Source organism: Podarcis muralis, chromosome 2 (genome assembly GCF_964188315.1).
Source record: "Podarcis muralis chromosome 2, rPodMur119.hap1.1, whole genome shotgun sequence".
In the NCBI taxonomy this organism is placed as follows: domain Eukaryota; kingdom Metazoa; phylum Chordata; class Lepidosauria; order Squamata; family Lacertidae; genus Podarcis; species Podarcis muralis.
The window spans coordinates 51,210,941-51,224,638 of record NC_135656.1 but is presented as its reverse complement, the minus strand read 5'-3'; the positions used below and the strand labels follow the sequence as shown (position 1 = coordinate 51,224,638).

The following is a 13,698-nucleotide window of genomic DNA, read 5'->3' as shown; positions in this document are numbered from 1 at the left end:
GGTTTCAGTAACATCCATACAGTTGAGTGTACATAAAATAATGACAGGTTCTATCCCAGATAAGAATTAAGTAAGTAAAACATATTTGTTCTTCTGCATTTTTAAATTCGGATGATTTAAGGAACTATTATTCCACCTTAGAAGAAGTTTCAGCTACGTTTGTGTGTTCATTCTCTCTGAATATTTAGAGCATACAAGCTCCACACTTGGAAGTCTGTCTTCATAGCTATGGGCTAAAAACTGGCCTTTTAAAAGTGTGAAAGCTGAAGCTTTTGTAATACATCCAATATCAAGATCTCTTCCTTTTCTTTGCGTCTTTGCAACTGGGACGTGTACACCTACTGATGTATTGTGACTAGACAGGGCTGAAGTGCAGCATCTAAAACATCTCCCTGAACACAATAGGAGAAGGAATAAACATTTTTCTTGCAATAATCTATCATTCCCTTTAGGCCCATCTTAAATGCCTTGAACACCATCTTTTCAACAACCCAATTCGTTCCCCTTTATCTTTAGTCCTCCATTGTTTTGATGCCTGCTAGATTCCAGTAACCCAGAGTTGGGACAAATTCTGATTCGTCATCAGGTATCTTGGGTTTCATCCTATAAAAGGGCTGTGCTTTCAGAGGCAAGGGATGTGCTGCTCCAAGCTGTGAGCTACTAACTTATTTTGCTCTGAATAATCATAGCATAGCATTTCCTATGTCTGGAATTCTGCTACATTGCCTTTTTCCACAGTTGCATCTTTGTTGTGGGACAAGAATGAACAATTAGGAGCAGCTTTGTAACACATTTTAAGTCGTGCTTATCTACACATATACTGTTTGCCCTAACACTGTCTCCAATGTTAAGAGGGTTTTTGTTTGTTTTTGCTTTACCTTTCTGTGTTTCTGATACTATATCATTAAGGGCTTATCTTCACAGGTTTGCATTTCTGAGTTTAAACTAGAGCAGTTGCTTGCTACCAAAGTGGGAGCCTTCAGTTCCCAATTCTTCTTGTTTAGATTGGCCAAAAACTCTCACCTGCACTTCAAAGGTTCATGCAGGTGCATTGTGCATGGGACAAAATACTAATGTGGTGGTGTTTGTGTCACAGGGAAGAGGGGACCATTGCAGGAGATACTGTGGACAACACTGTTTTTCAGAATGGCTCTGTAATGATAACCTTACTCATTAAAACTTCTCACTCTCATATATTCTGACTTTATTAAAACCTTCACAGCATATTCACAAAGGGACTATGGGTTTCCTCTTGAAACACAATTTTTAAATGCCCAGGAGAGGACAAAGTTGAATGAAAAAGCATTAAGCAATAATTGATTTGTGAGAGCAAGCTCTGAGACTTGTTGCTATGGCTCTCTGGCGTACTTGTCTCATGTCCTTTAGAGATTTTAGTACAATTGCTCCTGCTTTCCATCTGTGCAAATGAAACCAGGTGGCCTGCCTCAGGGCTTTAAGTGGCCATTAGCTGATTAGGATTTAGGTTATGGCTCTATTGGCTTAGGGAAAGTATTACTGTGGCTATAACTTAAGAAAAACATGGTTTGATTTTTAATTGTGTTTTAAGATTGTTTAATCTGGTGCCTCTATTCTTGTGGACTCATTGTGGTGAGAGAGAAAATATTTTCTACATTCAATATAGTTGGGTTCTCCCCCATCCCCATTTCTTTGGAGGTACCAAGTCCTCCTACATCTTGAAAGAGGCTGGATGTAGTGTCCCTGTTTAAAATGACTTTTGGGGAGAGTCTGTGGATGGTTTTCTTCTTGGCTTAGGCCTCACATAATGTCATATTTGAATTTGGGAAGTTTTCTCCTAGATTAAAAGTCTCTTTGTCTCAGATAGTGGTACTGCAAACCACCACCACCACATTTTCCTGTAGTGTGTGGTTCTTTTATTGTCCGGTACTATCTGTTCTGTGGGCATTTTGAGCGGTTCTCCTCTCTGCTGGCTTCTACTTGTGAGATGTAATAGTCTGCATTATGTAGGTCAATTCAAGATGAGTTATTAGGTAGCGGTACTGCCTTGATGTAAGTCACTGGGCTAGGTTATCTTCTGGCCTTTTCAGCCATATGAGTCATTGAAGCCAAATAGTCTTTCATTCTTCCAGTGCACGTTTTAGGAGAAGTATGTCCTGTATAAACATGTCTTTTAATTTCAGCATTTCCTCCAGTTTGGATCATTGCCATTACCCTCCAGAGACACCAAATAATTTAAGCCGCCGGAGTGTTCAAGAGATGAACATTGTATGGTTGCAATGCTGATATGTGTGGCTGAGAAGAAAGACACAGAATATGTAATGCTTTGTACAAGATGATGCAAACTGTAGTGTGTTTGTGTGTGTCTTGGGGAATCTTTATTGGTTTAAGTATTGTTCACAATAAGAGTTTTGTTCTAAAACAGAATTTTAAAGGCTTCAGCGAGGTTAGTACAATGTACATTAAAGAAAAGGGTTTGTGTGTCCTTCCATTTACAAAGCCAAACAATACCGGAAATAACTGGTGTTGGGTTTTTTTTTTTTTTTTTTGGTTTTTGTTTTTAAAATGCATGTTGAAAAGAATACCAAACCCATGATATAAGGATGTATTATAGTTTTTCAAAAAAAAATCAACTGAAATCCCCATGAGATTGACAGCTAAGAGATTTTCTAAAACTAGCAGTGAGGGATACACTGTGGGCCCCAATTCCATTCCAGTCAGGTTTCTCCAAATCCTCATGTGTCTGGATTAAATCACTAAATTAAATTAAAAGATACATAAATAAGTGTGAATTAAACTCTGTGAGGGGCTGAAGTATGAGTGGGGAATGTTTTGGATTGTTTGCAAACTAGTCTTCTGAAAAAAGCTAAAAATATAATCACTGCAACAGATGTGTTGCTGGTTACCAATACAGCTACCACTGCCACCACTTTCTCCAACCTCAGGATGGTGAGATTATGTGAGCTGAGACATCTCATATTCCATTTTGAATAGTCCATATTCTCCTTTCATTTCCTATGAGCTGCTTCTTCAATCTCACATTCTCTATTTCTATCAGCCGCACCACAGATTGACCAATCAACGTAAAATAGTTGAGGTAGTTACAGCCAATAACATGCTCACTTATCATATGGCAATTTATGACAATATTTTACCACTGTCATTTTGGGGTGTACATGTACGCCATTGGTCCACCATTCACAGATTGACAAGGCTGGTTATTGCTATAGATATTTCCCTATACACTGGCCAAAACACTTTCATGATCAGAAGTATCTGGAAATAGGTTATGATTACTTATGTACTTATGTGCTCTTTCATTGTCCCAATCCCACTAAAGAAAAAGTGCTGTATGTTTTAAAAGGGTAACTGACAGGTGTCCGTTCCAGTAAAGGATAACATGACCCATTCATTTCCTTCAGGATAATTCCCTATTGTATAATCGCAACATGCTTTCCTGTTTGTTTTGTTTTTTAAATAACCCCTGGCCTAAACTTCCTGTTCATCAGCTTGGAATGATGGTAGCATTTTGGCTATACAACTGCTTTTCCATCTTTTGAAATTACTCATCGACCTCTTAAAATTATCTGGATTTATCCAATGCATAATAAAATTCCTATCATCTATCTATCTATCTATCTATCTATCTATCTATCTATCTATCTAATTTATTGGCTTGATATTCTTCTCTGCTTGTACATTCAAGGAATGGGATAGGGATTATACAAAATGTAGGTGCCTGTGTATATGTGTGTGTGTGTGTATGTACACACATACTTTTATACCTTAAGATCATAAAGTATGTGAAGGTGTGCTGAAGAATGTGTTTGAAGATAGTGAAACAGTTTGTTGCTGTACAACAGGATGTACAGTAAGCAGGCAGCTTATGCAGGGGTTATGTTCCGGCAAATTGTGCCTAAAGCCAAATTACGCATAGTCAAAATCTATTGAGCTCAGTGGTAAGTGGGATTGTCAAAGTCATTTCCCCCAGAACCTCACACCCTTTCTCCACCCTTTTAATTTTTATTTATTTATTTTGCCAGCACATAAAGCTGAATGTGCAAAAGTTAAATGCACATACGTTGTGGGCTTTCTCTCTCCACCACTCCTTATGGCAGCCATTCCTGGACAAGGCAGTTGAGTTATGGTCTGACTGTGGCCATTGCCATCTATATACTTAGTCAACTAAGAAGAATGAAACAATGACTATTTTAGAGGAAGGGACACCCTTTAAAAACTCAATAAGCAGATACTAAGAATGGTTTTCTTGGTAGTCAGTGCCAATATATCTAGATCAGATTGTGCAGAAACTGCGCTATTGTACTGAATATAAGTAGATTGAGAGTTTTCCCGTTCACAAGGCAAGTTGTACAGTGTATTGTATAGGCCAATAGTGATAAGTGGGAGCAGTTTGCCGCTTAATCACAAAAGTGTATGTATCACAGGCCTTAATGCATTTGTGCCTGGCGGTCTTTGATTCTGTTCTCTGGCCTTATCGTGCTCTTATTGAAGGTGGCGATAAAGCTTCCGCTATTGGTGTAAACAACGCTGCCCTGAATGCCTGAGAACGTTTACCCCGTTGGGCCTATCTATAACTCGCTATTTATTATGTGTACTGCTATTATGTGCCTCTCCATTCTTTCCCGTATCTCTCCATTCTTAAGATAAGTGCAATGAAAAGAAATATCTTAAGAGTTCAGTTTCTGTTTCTAGTTCTCATATAAAGATAAACTTGTTTGCATGTGCTATTCCATGTAACTCCTGAAATGCCTTATGTTTCCCACCTCTTCATGGCTGCCACGTACTTAGGTGTTACTGTAACAGAAGTGATGCTCCCAGGACGCTCTGGCCAGAAACACTATATTTTCACCTTCAGCAAGTTGCTAGTCTCTCAGTTCTTCCAGCTGAATCTCTTGCACCAGAGAGTGGTTCGTGGCCCATGTGGTTCATTTGGGAAGTGCAAGTACTTCCCTCCCAGTTATTTATTTAGATTTGCTAGTCATCTTGGTTCTCTCCTTTTGGAAAATTTTTCTTAAAACATATCTGTCATCCTTTGGCAGGATGTTTACATTACAAACAGGCTTGTATAACCTCCTGAGAGGCACTGCTGCTGCTAAGGATTTGGCCCGCTAAAGATATCATTCAAGAGGTATTGTTGCCAGCTTTGTTCCTTTATCATCATTATTATACTGGCACGTTTTCTAAACCCTTTGCAAGCTTGTACTGCAGACATTGGGAGGTGAGAATGCTTAGCTCCATACCATAAAAACCTCCATCTGCTGATTTCTGCAGATAAAAAGCAGGGAAGCAGGGCAGTCTGTTTTTTTCTGGTCAGGCAGTCCTAAGGGGGAGGTAAAAAATATATATCACCAAAACTGACAGGATGTCTGTCTTGCTGCCCTGTCCTGTGCATATTTACTTGTACATAAACACCACTAAACACAGTGTTTGCAGGCTGGAATGGGTTGGATTGCATTCTTGAGCTCCTTCCATAGAAAGGTCTGTAGAGACTGAGAGATCCTGTGAAATGCTTTCAGAATCTGCAACTATTAGGCTGCATTCATACCACACATTTAAAGCACTATGACACATTTCAAACAGCCTTGGCTTCCCAAGAATTCTGGGAGCTGTAGTTTGTTAGGAGACCCCTCTTCCCCACAGAGAGCTACAATTCCTAGAGTTCATGTGAAGAGGGATTGATTGTTTAACCACTCTGGAAAATGGCAGCTCTGTGAATTCTCAGGATTATTTGGAGGAAGCCATAACTGTTTAAAGCGGTATCATAATGTTTTAAATGTATGGTGTGGACGTGGCTTAGGAGAGCAACACCTGACTGGACTTTTTCTGAATTCACTTTTATACAATCAAAAGAGCCTATCTGGGTGTTGGGAGGGAAATAATGGGAGAGAATTGGCAGGAATCAATTCTGAAGTAGAGTTCTTCTGGACTGTTAATGTGTGGCTGCTGAGGTCAGCTAATACTTTTTGGTATGCATTTTAATTACTGTTAAGTAAAAGAAGTAAGTCACAAATGTTAGGAATGTGTTGTTTGTTTTTAAGGAGAGGTGTTGCCATTATTTGAAACAATTGTCACTTGCACAATATCAATTCAAAAATATTGAAGCTCCTGCTGTGAAGGTATTTTAAAATATATTTAAACAAATCCCTATTCCTCCCAAGTATAAAGTGCCAAGCAGGACCTTAGTGCAGTTTTGTTTTCCAGCTATGTTAATATTTCGGCATGTGGCTACTTGTAATTACAATAAAACTGTTTTGACATTTGTGTTTGGGCTTTATTAGGGTGGAAGCTTTAATCTTGTCTTACTGAGCTATTTTGTGTGTGTGTGTCGTTCATTAAAAATAAGGGAAATGGTTACTGAATATTTGCCATGACACTGTTCCTGCCATAAGGGGAAGTCATAGGACAGACTTACAAAAACAGTTTCATTAGGAGCCAATTTCCCCCACCTCCGCCCTAGGACTGCTTCATTTAGCTTTGGGGGTTTCTGATGGCCCTATTTTATCTTGTAGTTCAGTGTGTACATATAAAGATTGGGTAAGGGAAAATGCATGCTGTTTATGCTAAAACACAAGGCTATAAATTATGATACCCCAAATGGATTTTCAGAATTTAAGCCATCAGCAGCTAACATTTGAAGCAACATACAATTGAAAACTAGTTCTTAAGAGCTACAAAGCATGTTGTGGATACTAAGCAGGCCAAAGATAGCACTTAGAGCTCAGAACCAGGGGCCTTTTAGGGATGGTTAAATGCTTGGTTGCCTGGGTGGTCCAACAGTTGATTGCAGATTAGTTACTAACTTGGTGACTCACTTTCTCTTTTTAAATGATGGGCAGGTCATCTTGGAGGTGTTCAGTGCCACTAAGATAAATCTGCCACCTCCTTTTGTTGATATGCTATCATTGTTCCAAACATACAATCTACCTGTCTGCTTCTGAGTTCATGGGTAGAAGAGGGCACTGTTGCTTCAAGTCACTTCCAACAGGACATGTATTGGGGACCAAGAAGAGGCAGAAGGGTGGCAGCAAGTAATATTACCACATATTGGCAGCTTCTCTTTATGTCAGTCTTCCTCTCTACTCTCACGTAGCACACATAGGCTGCCTGGGGTACAGGGCTCCAGACTGGCTGCTTTCTCTGTCTTCTGGGATGCCTACTTAACAATTGCCCCAAGTTTTAGATCAGGGGTCAGCAAACTTTTTCAGGAGACCTTGTTGGGGGCCGGACTATATTTTGAAAAAAATAATAATGAATGAATTCCTACGCCCCACAAATAACCCAGAGATGCATTTTAAATAAAAGGACACATTCTACTCATGTAAAAACAGGCTGATTCCCAGACCCTCCATGGGCTGGATTTAGAAGGCAATTGGGCCGGCTCTGGCTCCCAGACCTTAGTTTGCCTACCCATGTTTTAAATTCTAGAAGCAGTTGTTGAGCAAATCTGTTTATGTCAGCAATGAAATTGTCTAGTCAGTTCCTCTTTTGGCCCCAAATAGTAGCAGTGTGACTACTGCAGTTTGGATCTCCCCACCTCAACCTAGTGTGCTAAGGTTTTTTTTGTTTGCGTTTCTGTTGAGGTGTCAGTTGTGTCTAGCAATGTATTCATTTAAAAACTGGTTCTAGCTGAACACTGGCTGAGAGACAGAATTTTTCTCCACTGGAAAAATGTCATTCTTACTAGGATTACAAGAACAGGGAGCAGAGGAACTTTGTCCAAATAAGGAGTGCGTTTGTATCTGATTAGTCTGTTAAAATCTAGCCTAGAATCTGTACATATCAGTAGCTGGGGTTGGGGGGTGGGGGAAGCAGTTTTCCTAGCATTGCAACCTAAATTAGCAAATTCCTAACAATGCCTCTTCTTCCTGTTTTTTTTTTTTTATTATTATCTGCAGACACCAGTCAACAGGCTCGCTCTGTATCCCACAGGCCTTATTACACACTGCCTAACAGTAGCCATGAGAGGCGGTCTGTCCTCACCATTACTGAACCTCCGCGATTCCATTTCCAGGCCAAAGGAAAAAACATACGCCTGGATGCCCATTCCCGCAAAGCCACTCGGAGGAACAGTTTCTGCAACGGCGTCACTTTCACCAACCGGCCCATCCACCTCTACGAGAAAGTGCGTCTCAAGCTGGTGTCCGTGCACCACGGGTGGAGCGGGGCCCTGCGCTTTGGCTTCACCACTCACGATCCATCGCAGATGAGCGCAGACGACATACCAAAATACGCCTGCCCAGACCTGGTGACACGGCCAGGCTTCTGGGCCAAAGCCCTGCCAGAGAGGTTTGCACTAAGAGACAACATCTTGGCGTTCTGGGTCGACCGCCATGGGAGAGTTTTCTATAGCGTTAATGACGAAGAGCCAATTCTGTTTCACTGTGGCGTCAAAGTCTCCGGGCCTCTCTGGGCACTGATAGATGTCTATGGAATCACGCATGAAGTGCAAATACTAGGTAGGTGTATATGGTCTGTTTTTTAAAAAAATCTTCTTCTGCATAGACCCTTTTGTCATATCCCCCTTCTCTCAGAACAAGCTGTGTGAGGTAGGTAGTGGTGCTTATGTCGTGAAGTGTAAAGCCCAGATACTAAGCTTGCATTTTCATTTTCATCTAGTCACTGTTACTGGGACTCGGGTTCAAATCCCTACTTAGGTATGAAGCTCACGGTCTCTCTGCCAAGCCTACCTCACAGGCTTGCTGCGAGGATAATAATGGAGAAGGAAAGAACCAGGTGTGCCACCATGAGCTCTTGGAGGAAAGGTGGAATGTAAATGTAATAAATAAATGAAATAAGCAAGCCCCCGCTTGCAAATGTGAAATCTTCAGGTGGGCATTCTGTTCCCTCGTGGTTAAATTTGATTGCACCATGGGGCAGATAAGCTGGCAACAGATATTCCCCCCCCCCCCCAATTACAGTTGCCTAAATTAATATGCCAGCACTTCAGAAATTTGAAACCAATGCCAGAAACTGCTCATAGTATTTCTATTGGTAGCCTGTTCCTATTACATAAGCTTGCTTGATAAAACTGCAGGTGTGTTTGTTGCACTGATGCCCTTGGTGTGAGATAGCTTTTAACGTTTGGATCTGTGAGCCCCACAACCAAGGAGACCAAGCCAATGACCTGAGGCCTCTTCCCCTTGCATTGGCTCCACAGATTGCCAGCTGTGTGTACCATGCAGTGCCATGACTCATCCTCCCTCTCCAGCTCAGGCTTTATAACCATTATCTCCTGTGACGGCCACTTAGAGCCTCTCATGTGGCATTCCTGCCCTATCGGGGTTTTTTAGAAAGCACAGCACCTTGACACAAGAGAAACGCCAGCTTCTCTGCTTATCAGAGGACTCCAGCGAGGGCAGCAATGTCGTAATTCTCTTTCCAAGAGTTTGGAAGCTTTTCCAAAGCATTGGGTTTTTCCTCTTCTTGAATCTATTCCGTCCAGGCAAGAGATTCCTCGCTCTTGATTTATCACCTTGTCCTGTTGAGTTCAGGTGATAGCTTGGCTTCAGTTGGCGTACCTAGAAGTACAGCTCAATGAGCCATGATTGTGGACTTATTTTTGTCCTTATAGACAAGCCAGATAGTATGTGTTTACAAAGCACTAGGGATCTTGGATGCTGCCTGTGATGTAATCTGCTGCCTCCAGTGTTCTCAGAACATGAGCACTAATACATGCGTCTGGTGTACTCCAGGGTTATCTGAATAAAGCTGTCACAACCCCCTCCCCCCTTTCTGGTATTGGTTTACTGCACAGATCTGCAGCTCTACAATTGACTTCAAAGGACAGATTTGGCATTCCTGTCATCTTAATTGTGGACATGATTGCTAAAGATAACGTAGCTTCAGCCATAATGACATAATGAATGCATTAATGGAAAATAATTCAAATCATTCTTAAGTAGGCACGGTTTAAATTGGGGCGCTTAAAATTTTGAAAACCACCACCACAACCTCTCCCCACCTCCCCAAATTCTTAAGCCCCCTTTCCATGTCCTTCCGCACCTCAAACAAGGAACACTTTTTCGGCTTAAAATTAAACACCTAGGGATAGTACGTTATTAGCCATTGCCCCTTTTACCTAGTTTTAAGTGCCTTGCCAAAAGGCTATTGAAATTTATTCTGTGCCTTGCATAAGTGGGTATTTACCAAGAGACCTAGAATGATTCTGGAAATTGTCTTTACATTTTCACTTGAGTTTGCCTGTGCCCTACTAAGCCTTGTCAGAAAGCTATGGTCTGTGGTGTGTTAGATCCTGCATTATGGCCCTGGGTAGAGTTGAAGGGGCCCAGCTCCTATGAAGTGAATTATACAATGGCTAGCTTGTCAGTGGAGGCAGCAGGTAGAAACCAGGCCATTTCTCTCTCCCCCTGTAGTCTGTAGAACTATAGTTTACAATGTGCTATAGCACTTACTGGCCACAGTCAATTAATTTGGACTGTGTGCCAAAAGCCCATTAAAATAAATGAGCATAACAGCACTTAACTCTTGCTGAATTTTGATCAGAGCCTTCAAAAGTGCTTGGCCGCCTCTTTCCCTTCAGAGCATCCATATGAAATAGATCACTGTTATTACCATTTTACAGTTCACTATTATTACCATTTTACAGGTAGAAATGTAAGAGAAAGTGAGGGCCAAGTTGGATCACTTTTGTAGTGTCAGTAATTGGGGAGTGGCTGGAAGACGGGAACAGAAGGTGTCCCAAATATAGAACTGTAGATGCTTCACAAAGCAGGATGCACTATGTACAAATTCATTATATCAACTCTTAACATTGCAGATGTGAAGCTTTTATGACTTAAGCAATTAGAGAAAGCCACTCCTTTGAAATATTGAACTGGCTACTTGAGATCCTGAGGAGGAAGACAGGCTTTACTTTAACACCCCCTCCCAGATTCCTTCTGTCAAGAAAAGCTATGTGGCTAATCAAAATTGAAAGCTGTTTATACATTTAATTTTTCCATATATTGCATTGATAGTCAACTTTAAGCACTTCAGATAAATTTTCAATACATTTCCACTTTTAAGGAGGCTAAAATGCATGCAAATGCAGCAGAGCTATGTGTAACTTAAAAGTTTAACAGTGTAAACCTGTGTACATTTTCCCAGAAGTAAATCCCACTTAATTCAGTGTGTTTTATTCCTAAGTAAGCACGCACAGTACTGCAGCCTTAAGCTGCCATCCACAAGTCATGCCATGATTTCAGCATGAATTACTGTCCAGGTAGTGGCCCCCAGATTATAGATCTAAGACTTTGGGGAAATAATCTTATAATGATTCTTCCTTTTAGAAATCTGAATGTCCTAAATCAAAATTTGCCAAAGTATCTTGCCCTTTGCTTTCCTCATACCGATTCTTTTTCTCATTATCAACTCTCAATAACTATACAGGGGACTGGTTCATATGGAGTGATGTGCTTCTAGTTTTATGCTTTGGGGCTAGAAATGTTTGTGGTTTTTATGTTTTTTTGTTTAGATTGGGCGCTATCAGATGGGATGTTGTGCTGGGAGAGAGTTTGTCGCTTGTTCACGTAGCCTGTCAGTAACAAATAGTCTGTAGTGTGCTTTGAAACATTTTTTTAAAGGTCACTACTGCTATTTTAGCATGCAAGTACATTACACACAATTTATTATTAATGGTCTAAAGTGATTAAATGCATTCTCTTTCCAGTCTCTCTTACATGAATTAAATTGGCAAGGACGGGGTGGGGGTGCGGAGGTATGAGAGAGATGAGACGAGGAAGGAATATTTATTCTCTCTAGTAGGTAGTGTAGTTTGCAGAATCTGCTTTTCTGCAATTGAGTGAGGCAGTGGACAGAAACAGGTCTCTTTTTGTGAATACCAAATACAAGTCTGAAAGGAAGAGAGGCCCCTGCATCGGGCAACCAGCTTGCAGTACGGTGTTCCATTGGACAGCGCTCCCGTAGAATAGCAAATATTGCTGGAGCTTTGTTTGATGGAAGAATTCCTAACTGCCTTGAAAATTCTGTGTTTCCAGATAGATTTTTCTTTCTTTATGTTCTTTTGCCCACTTTAATTGGAAACACAATTGGACTAGGAAAAGTATCATATTTGATGTTTTAAGTATGATGAAGGAGTGGCCAAAAAGCAACGATCAAGCCAGGGTAGGCTGCCATTTTCGGCTTGCCTCTCATACAGCTTTTCCTTGTCATTGCGTCACAGACAGCATGTTTGCCGAGACGATGACCTCCACCCGTCTCAGCAACGCACGACTCAGCACTTGCCTTCCACAGAGCAGCCACGACTCAGCCAACTTCAACAACAACGAACTGGAGAACAACCAGGTGGTGGCCAAAATTGCTAATCTGAACTTGAGCCGTATGCCTGCGCTGCCGACAGATAACCACACCATCCCTTGCTGTCCAAGCAGGCGGCAGCTTGCCCAAGTGGTGCCTGCCTTTCTCGATACAGATCTGCGTTTCCACCCTACTCGTGGGCCCGACATTAACTTTTCTCAGGACCGGATGTCTGCCTGCACCAACTGGCAAGAGAGCAATAGGACTTTGGTGTTTTCCGACCGGCCTTTGCACATTGGCGAAAGCTTCTTTGTGGAAGTTGGACACCTGGGGCTGCCGTACTATGGAGCCCTCACGTTTGGCATCACTTCTTGTGATCCTGGTACTTTACGAACAAATGAGCTCCCAGCGGATCCAGACTTCCTTCTGGATCGCAAGGAATACTGGGTGGTTTGCCGAGGTTTCCCAGTCCTCAACAATGGGGACATCCTCAGCTTTGTGGTCTTGCCAAATGGAGAAGTGCACCATGGAATAAACGGGATCAACCGTGGGATGCTGATGTGCGTTGATACCTCGCAGTCACTGTGGGTATTTTTCACGATCCATGGTGTTATCAATCAACTCAAAATATTAGGTAAGTGCAGCTCAGAAATATGGGTGTAGTGTAGTGTAACGCTGAGATTTCTTTACAGCTTTGGAGAGGCATTACATTCTCCCTGGCTTCAGTGGGCTGTTGCCTCTCTCCGTGGAATTTTATAGGCCAACTAAACCCTGGTTGCCACCAGCTGTGCCTTGTACTGGCATTGCTGAAGCATGATCTTATTTTGGGGAGATGGTCAAAACCAGATGACTCGACTGCTTGTCTGGTAACTTGCATGTACTTTTTCATAAACTGAAGCTGGTAAATGTGCATACTGTTCTATAGTGGTACCTCGAGTTATAAACAGCTCAGGTTACAAACGCTTCAGGTTACAAACTCCGCTAACCGGCAAGAGTTACCTCGAGTTGAGAACTTTGCCCCAGGATGAGAACGGAAATTGTGTGCCAGCAGCGCAGCGGGAGCAAGAGGCCCCATTAGCGAAAGCATGCCTCTAGTTAAGGTTAAGAACGGACCTGCGGAAGGAATTAAGTTCGTAACTAGATGTACCACTGTATACTGTTTCTACAAGCATATGCGATCCATGTGATGGAGCAGAGAGGGGTCTCGATCACATCTGACTAGAACACTCCTGGTGTATGGATCAATGTTGCGCCAGTGCCGTAAGCAGCTTCAGTGGCCCTAGCACAGTTGCAAAGATGCAGACTCCCCTCTTGTACCACCACCAGGCCCCTTTTTGGTCACATACCAGTTTATGGGCTGTTTTGCCAATATAGAGGTCTGATCACTACTTGAGTTTTATATTCCAGGCTGAAAACGAGCATTGCTTTGGAATAGGGCTGATTGTA

General features: G+C 41.8%; 1 protein-coding gene across 4 annotated transcripts in view; it reads left to right on the top strand.

The window, feature by feature from the left end:
• NEURL1B (neuralized E3 ubiquitin protein ligase 1B) overlaps positions 1 to 13,698 on the top strand; it is a 183,071-nt gene that overhangs the window by 161,453 nt on the left and 7,920 nt on the right. For all 4 annotated transcript variants that reach the window (XM_028717707.2, XM_028717708.2, XM_028717709.2 and 1 more), the window contains 2 exons: positions 7,893 to 8,453; positions 12,179 to 12,886. In XM_028717707.2, coding sequence (XP_028573540.2) covers positions 7,893 to 8,453; positions 12,179 to 12,886 — 1,269 coding nt within the window. The remainder of the gene's footprint in view (positions 1 to 7,892; positions 8,454 to 12,178; positions 12,887 to 13,698) is intronic.